Genomic DNA, 16,387 nt, shown 5'->3' on the forward strand with positions numbered 1-16,387 from the left:
GTGTGTGTGTGTATATATATATATATATATATATATATATATATATATATATATATATATATATATATATATATATATATATATATATATATATATATATATATATATATATATATATAGGCCTAGGTATATGTATATTATTTATATTTATAGTGCTGTACTATTTTATAAGGTAATAACAGGTATCATTTATTTGATAAAGTAAAGCTTGCTGTTTTTTTTTCTATTTTTATTTTAAAGCAAAATTGAAATAGAAACAAGGGGTAGGACCTCATAAGTTTTTCTACTTCCTCCTACTCCTTTTCGGGCATGACGGTTTATTTCCCTTTGATTTTGTTTAAATGACTGTTTATTGATATTCTTTTTTTTGTTGTTTTGTGTAATTGTTCTTTTTATGTATGCTCAAAATAAAGATTTCAATGAAACATCAGGCATAATTGAGATAAGGAGGGTTGGGTTGGTCATACATAGAAAAATGAAAGAAGATGGGAGGAGTTCCCTCTATCTTCCCACCCTCCCTCTCTCCCTCTCTCAGTTTTTACAAGCGGTGTCTCGCAGCTCTCCCCAGAGCGCGTGGGTGAGCGCACACACAGGGCCGGTGGGAGGAGGTGAGGGATCCGCAGCTGCCTGGATGAAGACCCCGCACTGACCCTGGACATGTGCGGAAGCTCTTTACGCACCAGAAGAAGTGAACTGCTGTGAATATATGAGAAGAAAAAGTGAACTTAGCGTATCTCATTGACAAAGAGAGAAAAAGTTTGCCTCAGAAGCAGTCTTCCACAAACCGCCAAAGATGGGGATGCATTTTGACACCAGATGGATATCCCGGGGCTGGATAATGTGCGTCGTTTTCACCTTTTACGCACAGGTAAACTATGCGCTCTTTATAACATAATAAAGTTGCGGAGTGTCCGGACACAGTTAATACTCAACATTCAAGCACAAAACTCTTGAAGCTGTAATGTTTCATTCAAGTGAGCCAGGATTGTGTTTATGCAAAACATTGGGATTCTGAATGATTTGGTTTTCTAAATCAGAAAAAAACAAATCAAATATCGTGTTATTTGCATGCGTTGATTTGATTGGGAATTACTGGAAAAGAAGGAAGGAGGGGTGCTTTTTTTGCGCTCACATTAACTGGAAACAGTTTTATTTGGGACGAGTCCACATCTTACTCCAGTTTTGACCACAGCTGGCTGACGGATGCCTCCCTCCCTCCAAAAAGCATCCCGCTTGGTCTGGAGGGAGTCCACAAATGGCTCATCAGGAAACCTCAGTTAACTTTGGACAGATAGAGGTGATATCTATTTATAGGCTATATATGAGGGTTCAATGAGTTTAAATGATGATCAGTGCGTTTAACTTTCTGTCTAGAGATTTATTGGTGCCAATTAGGCCCCCACTTCTAATGATCCTTCACTAAAATGTCTCAGTTCAGCCTTTATTTCAAAAACTGCATGGATGCTATGAGTTCTTGTCCATGTTGTTTAGTCCAGCAGTTAACGGCGTCCAGGTGGAGTGGTTTATAAGATGTGGTTGTGGTGGTGGGACTGCTGGGCACCAGCTCTATCACTGCCTGGATTACCGTAAGGCAGTTATGACTTTGACTGGAACGGACGGCCTTCTTTCCCAGTGTTTTTTTCCCCTGTGAGCTCCACCAAGATGTGTTGAAACAGGACGAGCCTGACAGCCTGAATTATGGTCCCGCGTTAAATCGACGCAGAGCCTACGCCGTGGGGTACGACTTACGGTGCGCGTCCCCGCGTACCCTACGGCGTAGGCTCTGCGTTGGTGTAACGCGGAACCATAAATCAGCCTTAAGATGGCACTGCGTTCGCTTGCGCGGCGGTCCAGAGAGTCTCTGGCACTGCAAAGATCGGAAAAATGTTTTTCACAGGATGTGAAATGAGCAAACACCAATTTGATGCCTGGAAAAGAAGTCAGAGGAAAGGAACTTTTTTTTTTCTTCTTTTAAGGTGACAGTGCGAACCTTTGACTCTGGTTTTCTCTCACCATCACTGACTCACAATATCCCCAAAGAATTCCCCTTCATTGTGCTGGTTTTTAACCACTTTGTCCAATTCTCTCCAAATTCATCTCAAGCAGTGCTTAAGACATTGAGCAATGCAGAATTACTTCAAGATGTTTAAAGCTTAAGAGACGAGTAAATCAAGAAAACGCCGTTCCTCTGCGGATTCATTTACTCGCCGGGTCCCATCGTGGCTCCCGTGTGTTTTCTTTGGCCGGCTCCTCCACCCATCCAAGTATACTCATCCCAAACATTTGCGCTCTCATCCATCTGTCAGTTTTCTCTTTCAAACATCAGTCAGCACCACGTCACTGCCTCTGATGCAATTTCTTTTCATCCAAGCGACTCCTTTTCTCTTCAGTTTACCCAAAGTGCGCTCTCTCTTCTAAACTCTTGCTTGTCGATCGATCCACCCACCATCATAACAGTAATTACTGTTGTGTCTATCTCATTTTCAGCAAGTTGCATTGCCTCAGACCTGCAGATCCAAACTTGATTTGATTGCAGCCACCTGAAACAGTTGAGGGGAGACAACAAAGCTCCAGTCAGGACAGAAGAGCTTTGTGTGGAGCAAGGTGGATTTGTTTGCCGCACCTATGGGCTGTTGTCAGCTCTAACTAATAACAATCATCTTTTCTTCCCTGGTCAATAAGATGAGTTTAAATCATATCCTCAAAGACTGACAGTTTTCTCAGTCTTACCCTCGCTTTGTCCTCCGGATTTGTTTCCAGGAGTGGAAAAGAAAAAAACCCACAATGCTTTATTAAGAATCAATTCTTAATGCAAAATGAGGAGCGTCAGATGTAATCTAGAGTACCTGCAGGTGACACTAAAGATGGCCTTTTTAATAGCTTTAAAGGATTAACCGCAGGTGCAAACACCAGACAAAGATTTGCTTGTTGTGCAATATGCTTTTACAGCACCTTATCCCCAATCAGTCCCTCCAACCCCCACCACAGGCTTAAAAGGCGGCCGTGCGTCTCCTGGCGCTGCGCCTACAGCTGCTGCGGCCGTTATGCAAATTCTCTCTCCATCTCTGCAACTGGAATGCTTCTGCGTCACGGTCATGTTTGAAGGTGAAGGGTTTTTCTTTTTCCTTTCCTTTTTACAAAATCAAAACAACTCTAGTGAACAAGTTGTATCTGAATGTGACTGGTAGAGGTCAGAGCTTCTTTATTTTTCTACGTTTCCATCCTCAGCAAACGTCTACAGTTTCTGCATCCGTAAGTGTGTGTTTGAGTTCAAATGGATCAAGTTAGTTGAGCCTGGATGTTTTATTTTTACACTATGATAACCTATAATCTCATGAGGCGGATCAACCGGTTTACCCTTTTACATATATATATTTAGTGAGTGAAACCGCTTCAGACCTCTCAAAGTTTAGATTTGGCAGTAACAAAAGCACAGTTTCCATCATTCCTCTGGTTTCCTGCTCAGTTTGGATCAGCTGTGCAGACTAAAAGCTATGTGTCTCTGTGTCTGTCAGTCCATCCGTCCCTGCCTCCTCTTTGCATGGGAATCTTTCATGCTTCTGTCACTTGGATCTGCTGCAGCACATGGTCCTCGTTAGAGTTGTGGTGTGAGCTGTGAGCGCAGTGCATCATTATCCCTCTGGTTAGATTATGAAACAAAGGCTGGCTGATGTGCGACTCTTGGTTGGAGGTAGTTAAATGCGAGCCAGTATTCCTGTTGTGCTGTTGTTGCCTGAAGCCACAAAAACTGACATGTGGGCTAAACAAAGTTCAACGCGGAGAGATGAGAGACACAGGAAGAAAGGACTAGAGTCTATAAGTTTAATGGTGAGAAAGCAAGATTTCAGAAATTAAAACTCGAGGAGTCAACGTCTTCATGTAACAAAGAAATATAGCACATTAAACCTTTCAATGAAGGCATAAAGTAATGTTGCATGCTGTGGACACACGGTTGCACTGTGGGAAAGAAGAGAAAGCCATGAGGCTGGACTTGATGACAGGTGAGCAAATTCGACTGGACTACATCTGAATGTTGTGCGGGGTAAAAGCTGAAGCTCAGCATTTCTTTCAGTAGAAAATACAGCAGCACTGGCTGAGCCAGTGTAGAATTTCATGGGAAAAAGAAACTGGAAAGGGCTGAATTAAAAAATAAAAGAGGTTGGTCCGGGGTCAGAGTGCAGTCAGGCCTTTAGGTTGTATTTTCTTACACTTATATATAGACTTTGTGGCTTTGGCAACAGCTCTGTCATAACAGCCAGATTCTGTAATTCAGCAAAGTGGCGAGGAGGTAACCAGCCACAAATTTAGGGTGAGTGGAGGGTATGCACAGGATGCAGATGTGCATGGTGTGGGTTTGCAGCCTTTTGACTAGATTTCCCATTTATAAAAAAAAAAACAATGTTTCAATACTATGGAATGTGCAAACTTAAAATCTGAGCATCACATTTGTAACAGAGTGCTAATGTGCACCAGGCGAATGTATCTGAAACCCACCAGGAGCTAAATTTCTTCTCTAATTCATGTTGGTTTCTCTTTGTTTATGAAACTGGACAATGTAAGTTTGGTGTGCTGCTTTTGGAGGCCACACAGCACTGTGGTCAGGTGTTTCTGAGAGTGTGGAAAAAACTCCTGGGCATGTCCTGGAAATATTTCAACCATCATCTTCCCCTCATCACAGACGTGACTTATTGACTAAGAAGATGAAACAGGATAAAGATGTTCTTGGAAATGTATAAAATGAATGAAAAAACATTAATATGCACAACACTTGTCCTTTGTCTTTATATTTTTTTAGATTACGGCTTCTAAATCTCTCCAGTGTGAGGAAACACAATATTTAAGAAAGTCCAGATGCTGCGAGAAGTGTGGACCAGGTAATAACAGTCACACAAACACACACACACACACATGCTTACACACACACTCATAAACGCTAGACACATGCATGGGGTAGAATATTACACATCGGGTTTACTCACACGGATCAGGACAAAAATACATTTCCATTCACAAACATAAGCAAAAGAGGAAGGATGTTTAAAACGGAACATTCTGGACAAAAATAGATAGACGTGCGCATGTTCACAAATCCACTCAAGGGCATTTTACTGAACATTTCAAGGCGTTAGTTCGATTTTCTTTCCTTTTCTCTGTTCTTTCCTGGTGTTTAACTTGTTACTCTGATCAAATATCCATGTATGTTGTTAAATCCACCTGTCTGTCCTTTTCTCTCCCCCGCTGATCTGTTTTTTAACAGGTTTCCGTGTGTTTTCTCGCTGCACTGATTCCCAGAGGACGAAATGTATTAAATGTTCTAAGGGTGAATATCAGCCTGGCTGGACCGAAGACGAGCGCTGTCTCCAGCAGAAGTACTGTGATATAGGTCAGTACCTGCAGCTTAAACAAAAACAAAATCCAAAAAGAATTAACTATGTGTACAAAACCGATGTCAGACTTTTCTTTATCCACACTCTGATTGTCACAATGACTTTTCATGTGCGTAAAAATTCTCTCACTGAAGACGTAAAAATGTGGTTTTCATGATCTATTATTAACATCATTACTTCATAAGAGAGCGATTTCAGACCTCTGCTCATAAATACTCCAGCATAACAAGTGGGGCATGCAGTTTTGGATACAACACACATGACGTCCCTTATTTGTCGTCCAGGTAAGGGGTTTATTAAGAGCCCTGAGAACCTCCTGGCAGAGGAGCCGTGTCGCTGCCGGGCCGACCTCCAGTGTCATCCCATCAACTGTGAATTCTGTGAGAAGATACCCACGTGCCGCCCTGGTTTTGGTCTCGAAGTGGATCCAGGTGAAACATCCATCAAACACCTTAACGTCCTCTACGTGAAACAATTGCAGAGGAAATGTATGACAATCTGTGTGCTTACTTCCAGGCTCAACGAATGAAAGGAAGATCTGCATCCCGTGTCATAAAGGCTTCTACTCTGCTGACTTTAATTCTGAACCATGCAAACAATGGACCAAGTAAGTAGACTCACACGCAGAAACAAATGATTTGAAGGTAAATGTTTTGACATATTGTGGAGGGAAAATGCAGCTGGGTAGCTCCCTCGTTCAGCTATCATGAGTAATATGTTCACCACCTCCACTGGAACCTGGCTGGACCACAGCCGGCTGTAATGATGGCCATGACGATGGAGAGGAAAAACAATATCACCTTTACTCTCAATACATTCTTCTTTGTTTCTGTCATTGTTGTATCAGACCGCACAGACATTTAAAAGAAAAAAAAGTGGTACATGTTCTTGTACAAATATTCCTCCTAACTGTTATTTGATTTCGTTTCCCAGTTGTAACGCCGAGGGAAGGAATGAATTGCAGCCAGGCAGCGCCCGGGCAGATGCCAAGTGTGGAGTGATTTTCTCTGGTAAGACTTGGACACGCTCGTTGCAGGCAGTCATGAACTAACTCATGTCAATACATGTTGAGCAACTACTCAAATCTGATTAACGGCAAAGCAAAGCTTAAATGTCACAGAAAATCAATGAGTCAACACTCTTGACTCACCATAAACAGTAACTCTATGGCGTGTATGACATTTTAAATATTTGGGGGACATTAATGAAGTGTTTATTTTACAGGTACGGCCCCCTGGGTTATAGTTTCAGTGCTTTCAGTCATTACTGTCCTGTGTCTCCTCATTCTGCTGCTCTTCTGCTACAAGGACAAGCTGAAGCTGCTCTCTGGTAGGTCGATCTCTTGCACCCGCAGTCAGCTCCTCCTCTCAGTGTGTTCTCATTATTGTTCTCATTTGACACTGTTTATTATACTGTAATGCAATATTATGGAAAAAAAATCTTTGTGTCACAATATTATTATCAAATCGGTAACACGGACAGATGTTTTACAAATCTATGTCAAAAGAAAAAAAAATCCAAGAAAATTATCCACAACTAATAAAGTGCCACGCTGTCAGGCTTATAAACCATCAACATGCAACTGGTTGAAAATTTGCATGTATTTAGCTGCACAAGCAAATGTATTCCCTGTATTTACACAATGTTGTTTATTTTGGTAGTTAATCTGCGATCCTGTGTGCAGAATCTGAAGAGGACCAGGATACAGCAGGTACTGGGAAATGTCAGTTCAAAACATAAAGAAATACAGGGGACTCCATTTATTCCAGGCAGATACAGTACGGTATAAATGTGGAGAACCCTTCTTACAGCTAATTCAGTGATGGGCAAAAGTTGGCAGTTTTTTTTTCAGTCCTGTCTTTTTTGTGTGTAAAGATATGATAGGCATCATCTGATAGTATTGTGTCTATCAGAAAAGTACAAGCTCAGACAAATATATGACTCTTCACTGTCCCATTATTTGATTCCATGTCAGTTTTATTGTCAATCCTGCCATATACTTCCGTACTAAGACATACAGATGATTAAAATATCATTTCCTCACATCCACAGTGCAGAAAAAACATGAATGGAAGAGTTTACTCATTTACAGAGATTTGGCGCAAGTATGTGCAGTGGGAAGTTCAAAGAAGGGCTTTTATGCATGCAAAGAATAGATTAAAAGAATTGAACAAGAATGAAGCCTAAAAATAAAAAATCACATGGGCAACACTAAGTATCTCCATGACTCAATAGCTTGTAGATCCACGGTGGCAGTGATAAGTGCTCACATCTCTCTCACAATCCTGTTGAGGAATTTTGTCCCATTCCTTCCTTCAGCTTTTATTATTATTATTTTATTAAACCTTTAGTTCATCAAGCAAGCAACAGGTTCTGATTTACAAATGCGGGCTGAAGCCTGTTCATTGAGGTCTTTAGGCATTCACTTATGTACAGCACTTTATAGTCATTCATATTTTCCTGCTATTCTTGTTAAATGACCCAGTTTCAACCGAGCTTCAGTTATCAGACAAATGCCATCATTCCTGTCTCTGTAGTAGGGAGGAGTCTGTTGGCTGCAACATAATCCAAAATCATCCCCCTCCGCTGCCATGCTTGACAGGAAGTTTTTTTTTAATACAGTTTTTATTGTTCTTTTCAAAGACTTTGACATGTATTGTGCTCAATAAGCTCTGTAGGGCATGAGGGGCCTTAGATGTGCCTTTTTCTTTTCATATCTCTCCCAGCATTGCACAGTCTGATACAGTGTGGTAGATTTACTGGGATGTCCTCTACTGAGAAGATTGGCAACTGTCTTGAGCACTGTGAATTACAATGTAGATTATGTTTCTCCATGTGTCATTGTTTGAAAAAGGCTTTCTAACCTTTTCTAGATTGGTATGCAGCAACAATTGCTTTTCTGAGACCCTTGCTTATATCACTCCCTCTTGGCGTTGTGTTAACGTACTGAGTGCTCCAGAACATAAAATTGCCTAAATGGCTTGCCCATTTGTTTTTCTTTCTTTTTTTGGCTCAACTTTTGGTTAAATAAATAATGGCACAGTGAAATAAAGTAAGGTGCGGTAGTTCATCTGAGGTTGGATTTGCTAAATACTAAGACCTACTATGATTGATTTTTATCATGTTTTTACATGCAAAAAAAACCCATCGGATGACTGTAATAGTTGTGGTTTCCAACGTTTTCTTTCATTGTTTCTATCCTTCTAGGAGACTTTGGCCCCTCTTTACCCAAGTGGAGCTGCAGGAGGAGGGATTGGAGGAGGCCCTGGAGGCCTCAGAGGTTCACCGTGTGAGATAACAAAACTCATCTGTCAAACACCCTGCAGTCCTGAAAATGAGCCCTCAAACACCTTCCCCTTCACAGAGGAGATGACAGACAAAGGAAGGGTTCAGGGACGAACAGCGACAGAGGATCAGAGTGAAGGATCTGGAGAGCCACAGGAGGTGTCAGAAGAAGAGCTTTTCAGTGTCTCTCCGCTACTGGCAGGCTCTTGCATGTGTGTCATTCCCATCCACGAGCCCCTGGAAGTAGGGGAAAATGAAGATTGCACACAGGCAGTGAGCTCAGGGATGTCAGGAACCTGTTCATGTGGTGGTCTAGAAGGACAGAAGGATGGAGACGAGACCGGGAGAGAGGACAAGAGTGACAGTAAAAGAGCTGGAAGTCAAGAAAACATGGGTCTGTCTACGACTGAGACATACGCCGCATCGCTTGTGTCTCTCTCTTCTCCTCTCGTCCACCCCTCCTCTGTCGTCCCTCCCATCAGTCCTTCCTCCGACTTCTGCCTGCCACTGTCCCAGGCACAGGTGAAGCTGCAGCTCAGCTCGGACGGGACTGACAGATCCCCGGTGAAACAGGAGGGATTACATAGACTGACGAGCACAGACTCCCCCTTGACAGACACTCGCACAACCTCCCCCCTGACTTCGGTCAGCCCCCTGATGACTTCCCTGTCGGTGGGTCATCTCTACCTGGACAAGCCCCCTGAGGCCTCGAGCCCGGAGCGAGGCCAGGGAATTACCTGGGAGGATAGAAGGGAGAACAAGCTCCCTTTGGGAGAGTCAGAACTGGAGTGCCAACCAGAGAGCCTGCACAGTCAACTGGCAGAGCCAACACCCACCTCAGGTAGGTCCCACCTCACCAATCTCAGCTCATCTATGCAGAAGGGCCATTTCCAAAGTCAATGAAATGAATTTCTGTAATATTTTAGAACTAAATATGAAATAACTAAGAATTAACATTATAATAAAACTTTATCATGGTATATTTTCTGTCTTTTTTTGGTAAACTACAGCCAAAATGGTTTGTATTCAATTCAATTCAATTCCGTTTATTTGGGAAGGGACAGTGTACATTCATATACATTTAGAATTAAAAATGCAAATGCACCCAATTTTAACTACAGAGCTAGTTTCCATTGGCAGTCCCCCGGCTAAAAATATAAATATAAAATATACATTCTTTATATAAAAATATAAAAGAATGTATTGTGGATAATGGTTCATTACAACAACTCGGAGACCATGGGTGTGTTTGTCTGCTGGGCCGTTCTGCAGGGTCATACCCACGCATGACTCCATTCACTTCCTTCTGCAGAGTAGATGGGCCCGGCCAGCACCAATGACACAATGAAATATAGATTGGTTTTAATGGAAAGTTTTCCTGTCACATGTTTGGACTTGTGTTTTTCTCACAACGGCCTTCATGTGATGCCAAAGAGAAAAACCTGCGGGAAGAGTATTTACATAATGTACCCCGAGAACTGAGTGGTGACGGTTCATTATGAAAGCAGGTGAACGTGCCGAATACATGACAGAGGATTGGTTTCAGCACAACAATCTGAGGTCTGCGGGATTATTTCCAAGAAATATGTTTTATTAAAGCGAGCATTGATATCTGGACACTGAACTCTTGGGACCACACAGAGCGCAAGAAAAAGATATGTGTTTGATGCATTTGTGAACCACCAGAACCACACTTGAATAAATATTGCTCAGTGTGTGTGTGTGTGTGTGTGTGTGTGTGTGTGTGTGTGTGTGTGTGTGTGTGTGTGTGTGTGTGTGTGTGTGTGTGTGTGTGTGTGTGTGTGTGTTTCAGCGTGAACTATGCCATCTACAGCACAAAGCTCCTGTTTACCCAGAGTTCCTTAGGGTTGCGCAAAGTGACCACAACTTTAATTGAAACAAGATGTGCACAACTTGAGTAATACTTTTATAAGCTTTCTCTCCCAACAAAAACACACACAAACCATCCTGTGAAGGCTTTTTTTGACTCTCACTTATTACTGGGTATTTTAATTATACTTGCCGGCTTAGATTTCCCATCATGCCACTGATTGAACGCCCTTCCAGCACATGCTGTTTCTTTAAAAGTTAAGCAGGGGTCAGAGGTTTTGCCTCTCCAACCGAAGTGCTTATTATCCTCCAGGCGGGCAGAGTTCCTACACAGAAGCTGACCGCTGGAGCACATCAGGTTCATCTTTTGCCTCGTGTGATCAGGAGGATCTGAACAGCACTAATGACTCCCGTCTTGTCTTCCCACTGAAACTGGCAGCTTTCTGTGAGAAAGGCTAAAGATTTTTGGAAAACTGGGTCCGAGTGTGGTTTTCTTGGACAGCGATCAGCAGAGGTGTTCTGCTACAGTTCAACTCAATCCCTTTCAGAGAAGTGAAACGCTGAAGTTGTTGGGTATCCAGAAAAATCAGAGCGGGATTAAGAAAGGATAAACAAAAGAAGTCAAACGGATTCCAATGAGCTTTGTTTTCAAAGCTGTGGTGAAATGACATATTTGCTAGCGAGACCTTGTGGACTGGTATTCCGGGAAGGGCCCTGCTACGGAGAACACAGAAACATACTTTCTTTGAGGATGTGATGGTGTTTGCCTATTTTTTTCCAAATTTATAGGGCTTTGTGTGATTTTCAGTGAGTGTCTGTGTTGGTGTGTCTGTGTGTAGGTGTAAACATGTCCACTACAATGTGTTTGCTTACTTTTACTGCGGCTGTGTGTGTGTGTGTGTGTGTGTTTGTGTTTGTGTGCGTATGCGCACAGGCACGTATGTGTGAACAGACGAGACATGAGCAGTGAGTCATGGAGGGTCGGCCTGTTCTGTCGGCTGGAAAGTCAGACAGAGGGTGGGATTAAAATAGGAACCAGAGGCTTAATGTGGTGAAATGAATTGCAACAACATACAAAGTTTAACTCCCAGTTTGACTTAAATCACAGGGAATAATATATGAGCACTGACTTTTACTACCAAGGGCCCTGAATCATCACCCTTTAATGAGCAAATTACCATCACTGGTGACTTTAGCAGCCATGCAAAACATGAAAAAAATATATAAACGTTTTTGCAAAAGTAAGAAAGTCTGGCAATACCTCTGGGTTGAAATGTCCTATCCAAGCTTGAAGTAGGTCAATGCTAGGTCCATTATTGTAACTTTAGTTAAATGTTTGTTAGTATACAAAAGTGTATAAAAAGGAGTGTTTGTTCAGTTCCAGTTTGCTGCTACAGTGTCATAATCCTGTACGGGTTGATTACCAACATTGCGTTAAGTACTATCAGCAGATGCAAAAGGAGGAGAGTTAATGGCTTCTGCTGTCATAGAATTGGATTAGTACGTCTATATTTTTGACAAAATAAGCAAGATTTGGAAGCAGAGGTACATTTTTTTTGCCTCTATTGACAGAACATTAAACATTATCAGTAATCGCCTTGTACAAACAGTCCTCTTTAATACACTTTTTGTACACACACAAAGTTAGAATTACATTGATTTGTTTCTAGGCTCTCTATTTTCACTGTCCCTAAACTGGAGTGACTTATTTGAGTCCCATAAGATGGTTACAATGGATTTGTTGCTACTGGCAATATCAGAACTAGGTTAATGACTATTATGCTGCAGACATATAATATTTTCTAATTAACACTACTTTGATTTACACCGTTTTGGTCACTAATGAAAATTCAAACCTATTGCCATCAATAGGTTGATTTAACTCTGTGATAGTAGGGCTGAGCTCTCCATTAGTAGTAATACAGGTTCTTTCATTTAAGGAATAAAAAACATAACATGCATTACCACACTCCTCTTGAAAAATAAAACATAATGTGTCTGATTTGTATTCATGTCTACAACATACTTAAAGATGTGTGTGTGAGGTTATCTCTTGTACTTATGTATCTGCTATAGTTTTTGCATGGATTATGATTATGTACTCTGAGGCAAGTGTCTGTATTTAAAACGCAGCCCTTCCTTGTCGACTCAACTGTCCACGCATAAATCTTAGGATGAAACGGTTGGACGAGCAATTTTTTCTGCCCATTTGGAGTTTAGTAACGTGCCACAATTTGCAAGGTCAGCAGCTTTACGCTTAAATTGCTCAACTTGTTTCAACTGTAGATGATGGCACGCCCCTGCCCCCCCCACCCCAGCCCCCACAGTAGTCTCAGAAACCAGCAGTCTTTGGATAATATTTTAACTAACATTTACGCTGGTGTTTCCTCAAGTGTAAAGCTTATTAACAATTTTTTCTAATTTCTGACTTAATGCGTAGAAAATAAGAATCACGATTCTTATTTTTCGCTAAGACACGAGATTTCGCAGATTTTTTTTAGCCAGAGAACTCGTATTTTAGAGGTTATTGGTTGGAAGACCGGCGGAGTAGCAGCAAAATGTCACAATGTCACGTGTAAAACACCAAAAACACAATTGCTTGTCTCCATAAGTCTTAAGTTTCTCATGCTATAAAGTTCCGGACAAACCAGTGTGGCTGGAAGGAAATGATATGGTGGACAGTGTAGCTGCGGTCTGTCTGTGGCCGTCCTGCATTGTCATTGCACCCACTGTCCATTAGTCACCCAAGGTTGGCCAAGATTTTATTCTGTCTCTACTTTCGTCATCAACAGGGGAAACTCTATTGGCCTGTGCTTAGGGAGAAGTGGAAGTTTTCCGTAACAACGGCGTATCTGTATTTCCTCCCATGTCCATATGAGGTCTTATTTCATGGGCGTAGTTTTCAGAATTATTTGGAATTTTTCCTACAACCGGTACTTGTTTCAAACCCTGTTTCTGTTCCTCCTATCAGCCTCTGCCTACAGGCACGTTCTTCTGCTCATGATCCTCTCTGTTTTCCTTCAGGCCTGGTGTCTGGGAACCACAACACTACCTTCATCTCTAGTGGACAAGTAATGAACTTCAGCAGCGATGTTATCGTTGTCTACGTCAGCCAGATGTCCCACGACAGCGACGAGGGGATGCAGGGCGATGCTTTTGGGAGCCCCGTCCAGGAAGAGGCCAGTGAGACGGCACCTTTTTTCCAGAACAGCCTGCGATCACAAGGGAACTCCATTTCCCACAGCACCTTGGCAGAAGAGACGTTGCCAGTCCAGGAAGTGATGGAAGAGCAGCTAGTGGGAAAATAAAAAGGGACTAGTGGCTGTCAGGACAGCAATCATCTCCATAGCCATCAGTTGGACCTTGTACAGCTGAATTCTGATGGTCTGTGTTGAGTACGTCACCTTAGCGGCTTTCAGTAAAGTTATATCAGTACTTAAAATGCAATTTGTCACACCATTTCAGTTTTCCATACAAAATTAAGAAAAGGGAAAAAAATATGTCTCCAGAATTCACAGCCTTCTCTGTTACTTGTTTCCTTTCATGCATTAGTGACTGAATCTTTCCTGACATTTATTTCCAGTGGAAAGCTGCACCTTTTCAAACGGAAATTCCCTTCTTTCCATGCAAAGATGGGGAATTTTGTTGGGAATTGGATGTGGAACGAGAGTTCCAATTGGAAAAACATAATATCTTTAATGGTGTGTGGCAATTTCAACTGGATCTTGATCCATAGAGCGCCTACGTATTTAATTCCTCATATCTGATCACTTAAGAACCCATGTTTGAGGCTATGCACTCCTCGTTTCTAAATTTGACATCTGGATGACTTTAAGACTTTTACCATGTTGAAATAAACTTACATTTTTGATGGAAGAAAATTCAATTTACTTGAGATAATACGTTCTGGCTGGATGGAATCAAAGTTTGTACAAAAGTGGTGACGAAATGTAAAAGTTTCACTGAGTAAATGTTTTATTTTTCTGGTGTCAGGATCTAACAGAAGCTATTTTACATTAATGGGACACATACAGTTTTGGTATGAGGCCTGTTTAGCTTGTGTGTAGACTTTGTTTATCCTTTTTCTTATTGCACCACAAGTGCAGTCTGGGTTTAAGAGAAAAAAAATGCTATGCATTTGATAAGCTATTTTATTACTGGTTTGTGTTGTTTCATTATATTTTAATGTACAAGCTTTGATGAAGAAAAGTAAAATGTTTGTAATTGTTTTAAATAAATTTGCTAAGTAAATTTTTAACGTATAATTTCAGAAGTTGCATATGTGATCAATGTTTGTATATATTTCAAAGAAGCATAATGCATTTTTGAAAGAGAAATGAATATTCTTTCATTTTATATATATATATAAACAGTATATATGGTGTGGATGTGTTAAAGGAGGCGACACGCACGTGTTCTTTTACAATCACAACCTTCCATGTCTATGCAGCTCTTCAAAAATCATGTACATATCAATGAAACCTGTTGCAATGAATAAATGAAAGACTATTTTGATTGCAATAAATACATTTTGTATTTGATTCTTTCATGCGCAGCTGGCGTCCTGTACCGTGTGGTTTCTCTCTGTCAACTTTACTATTTTGAGATGGACAAATTACAATGAAAGAGTCGTTCTCTCGTGATGATCTATAATCTCTGTGAAGCAATGCTAATTACATATGTGGCAAGGCCTCTCTGTCTTTTTCCCAGTTGTTGACAGACAGACAGCCTTTCATCAGGCCAGGGGATGGCGAGCAGCTGTGAGGAGAAACTGCACCAGCAGTCAGACCAGCTAGCGTCACAGAGAGACCACATGAGAGGAACTGGCAGTGCTCATTTAGGCCTGGTTTGGGTCAGCAGGAGTGTGTTTATATGTGTGTGTCTTGTGTGTGTGCATGTGTGTACGTGTGTGTCTCATCTCAGCTTATTTTATGGTTGTTTGTGAAAACAGGAAGTTATGACTAGCTTTCATATGGTTTACATGAGAAATGGCTGGCTAGCCAACACACAATCTGACTGCAGAGTTAAATGATTTCAGCTTTTTTTAGCTTTTAATGTGTGACAAAACAGGCTGAAGATACATAGGACGTGTTAAAACGTTGCTAGTTGCTGTAGTCTACCCCCTAGAGGAAAGTTCATGTTAAGATAAACAAACCAACAACTGTTGAATAAAGCAATGTGGGATAATATATTTACAAAATGTATTTGTTGTGATATTTATTGTAGAAACTCCTTAGAATAGTATTATCACTTAAATAACTACACATTATAATTCAGGAGTGATTTTTAAAAGGTTTCAGATCCCACTTATGGAAAAACAACAATTTTTCAGTCTTTACATACCAAATTCAGAGCCATTTGTAAACAGCAGTGCCAATCCAGACGATACTTTTCTGGGACCCTTGATACTTATCTAAACACAGAAGGCATGAAATTTAAAAATAGAAGCAGCCTATGCATGATACCATTTGGAAGTTTGTCGGCCTTATTTTTTTTTGCATTGAAGAATTGGTTTTGTTTTGTTACGATTCAAAAGATTTGTCATGTTGCCAAACATAATTAAAAGAGGCCCCGCAATGGATCCCTGGGGAACAGAAAGAGTCTCCTCAGCAAAATCCATAGCAGAATCAAAAGGTTTTGATGAATCAGTAAAAAGAGCAGCACAAAGTTACTTCTTGAAAAAGATTCAATAATATAATTTAATGCTTGAAATCTTCATAGTAACATATACATATTATTTCAATTGCTAAACCACAAGAGATTTAACAATCCTGAACAGAATATATAGTTTGGAGGTTGGTCTAAGGTTATGAAGTCTGAAGGATCGCCTTATTTGAACAACAGAGAAATAAAAGAAGACTTGGATGGAGTTCTCATCTGTAAAC

General features: G+C 41.0%; 1 protein-coding gene across 1 annotated transcript; it reads left to right on the forward strand.

Annotated features, from left to right (window-relative positions):
• Positions 1–578: 578 nt before the first annotated feature.
• tnfrsf11a (tumor necrosis factor receptor superfamily, member 11a, NFKB activator) lies at positions 579–15,027 on the forward strand. The gene is made up of 10 exons (XM_061713897.1): positions 579–868; positions 4,796–4,874; positions 5,258–5,383; positions 5,672–5,818; positions 5,904–5,994; positions 6,321–6,397; positions 6,612–6,716; positions 7,049–7,098; positions 8,595–9,513; positions 13,527–15,027. The coding sequence occupies exons 1-10, from the start codon at positions 794–796 to the stop codon at positions 13,808–13,810; spliced, it is 1,953 nt and encodes a 650-aa protein (XP_061569881.1). The 5' UTR covers positions 579–793; the 3' UTR covers positions 13,811–15,027.
• Positions 15,028–16,387: the final 1,360 nt, after the last annotated feature.

The sequence above is a fragment of the Cololabis saira genome, chromosome 22 (genome assembly GCF_033807715.1).
Source record: "Cololabis saira isolate AMF1-May2022 chromosome 22, fColSai1.1, whole genome shotgun sequence".
NCBI lineage: Eukaryota > Metazoa > Chordata > Actinopteri > Beloniformes > Belonidae > Cololabis > Cololabis saira.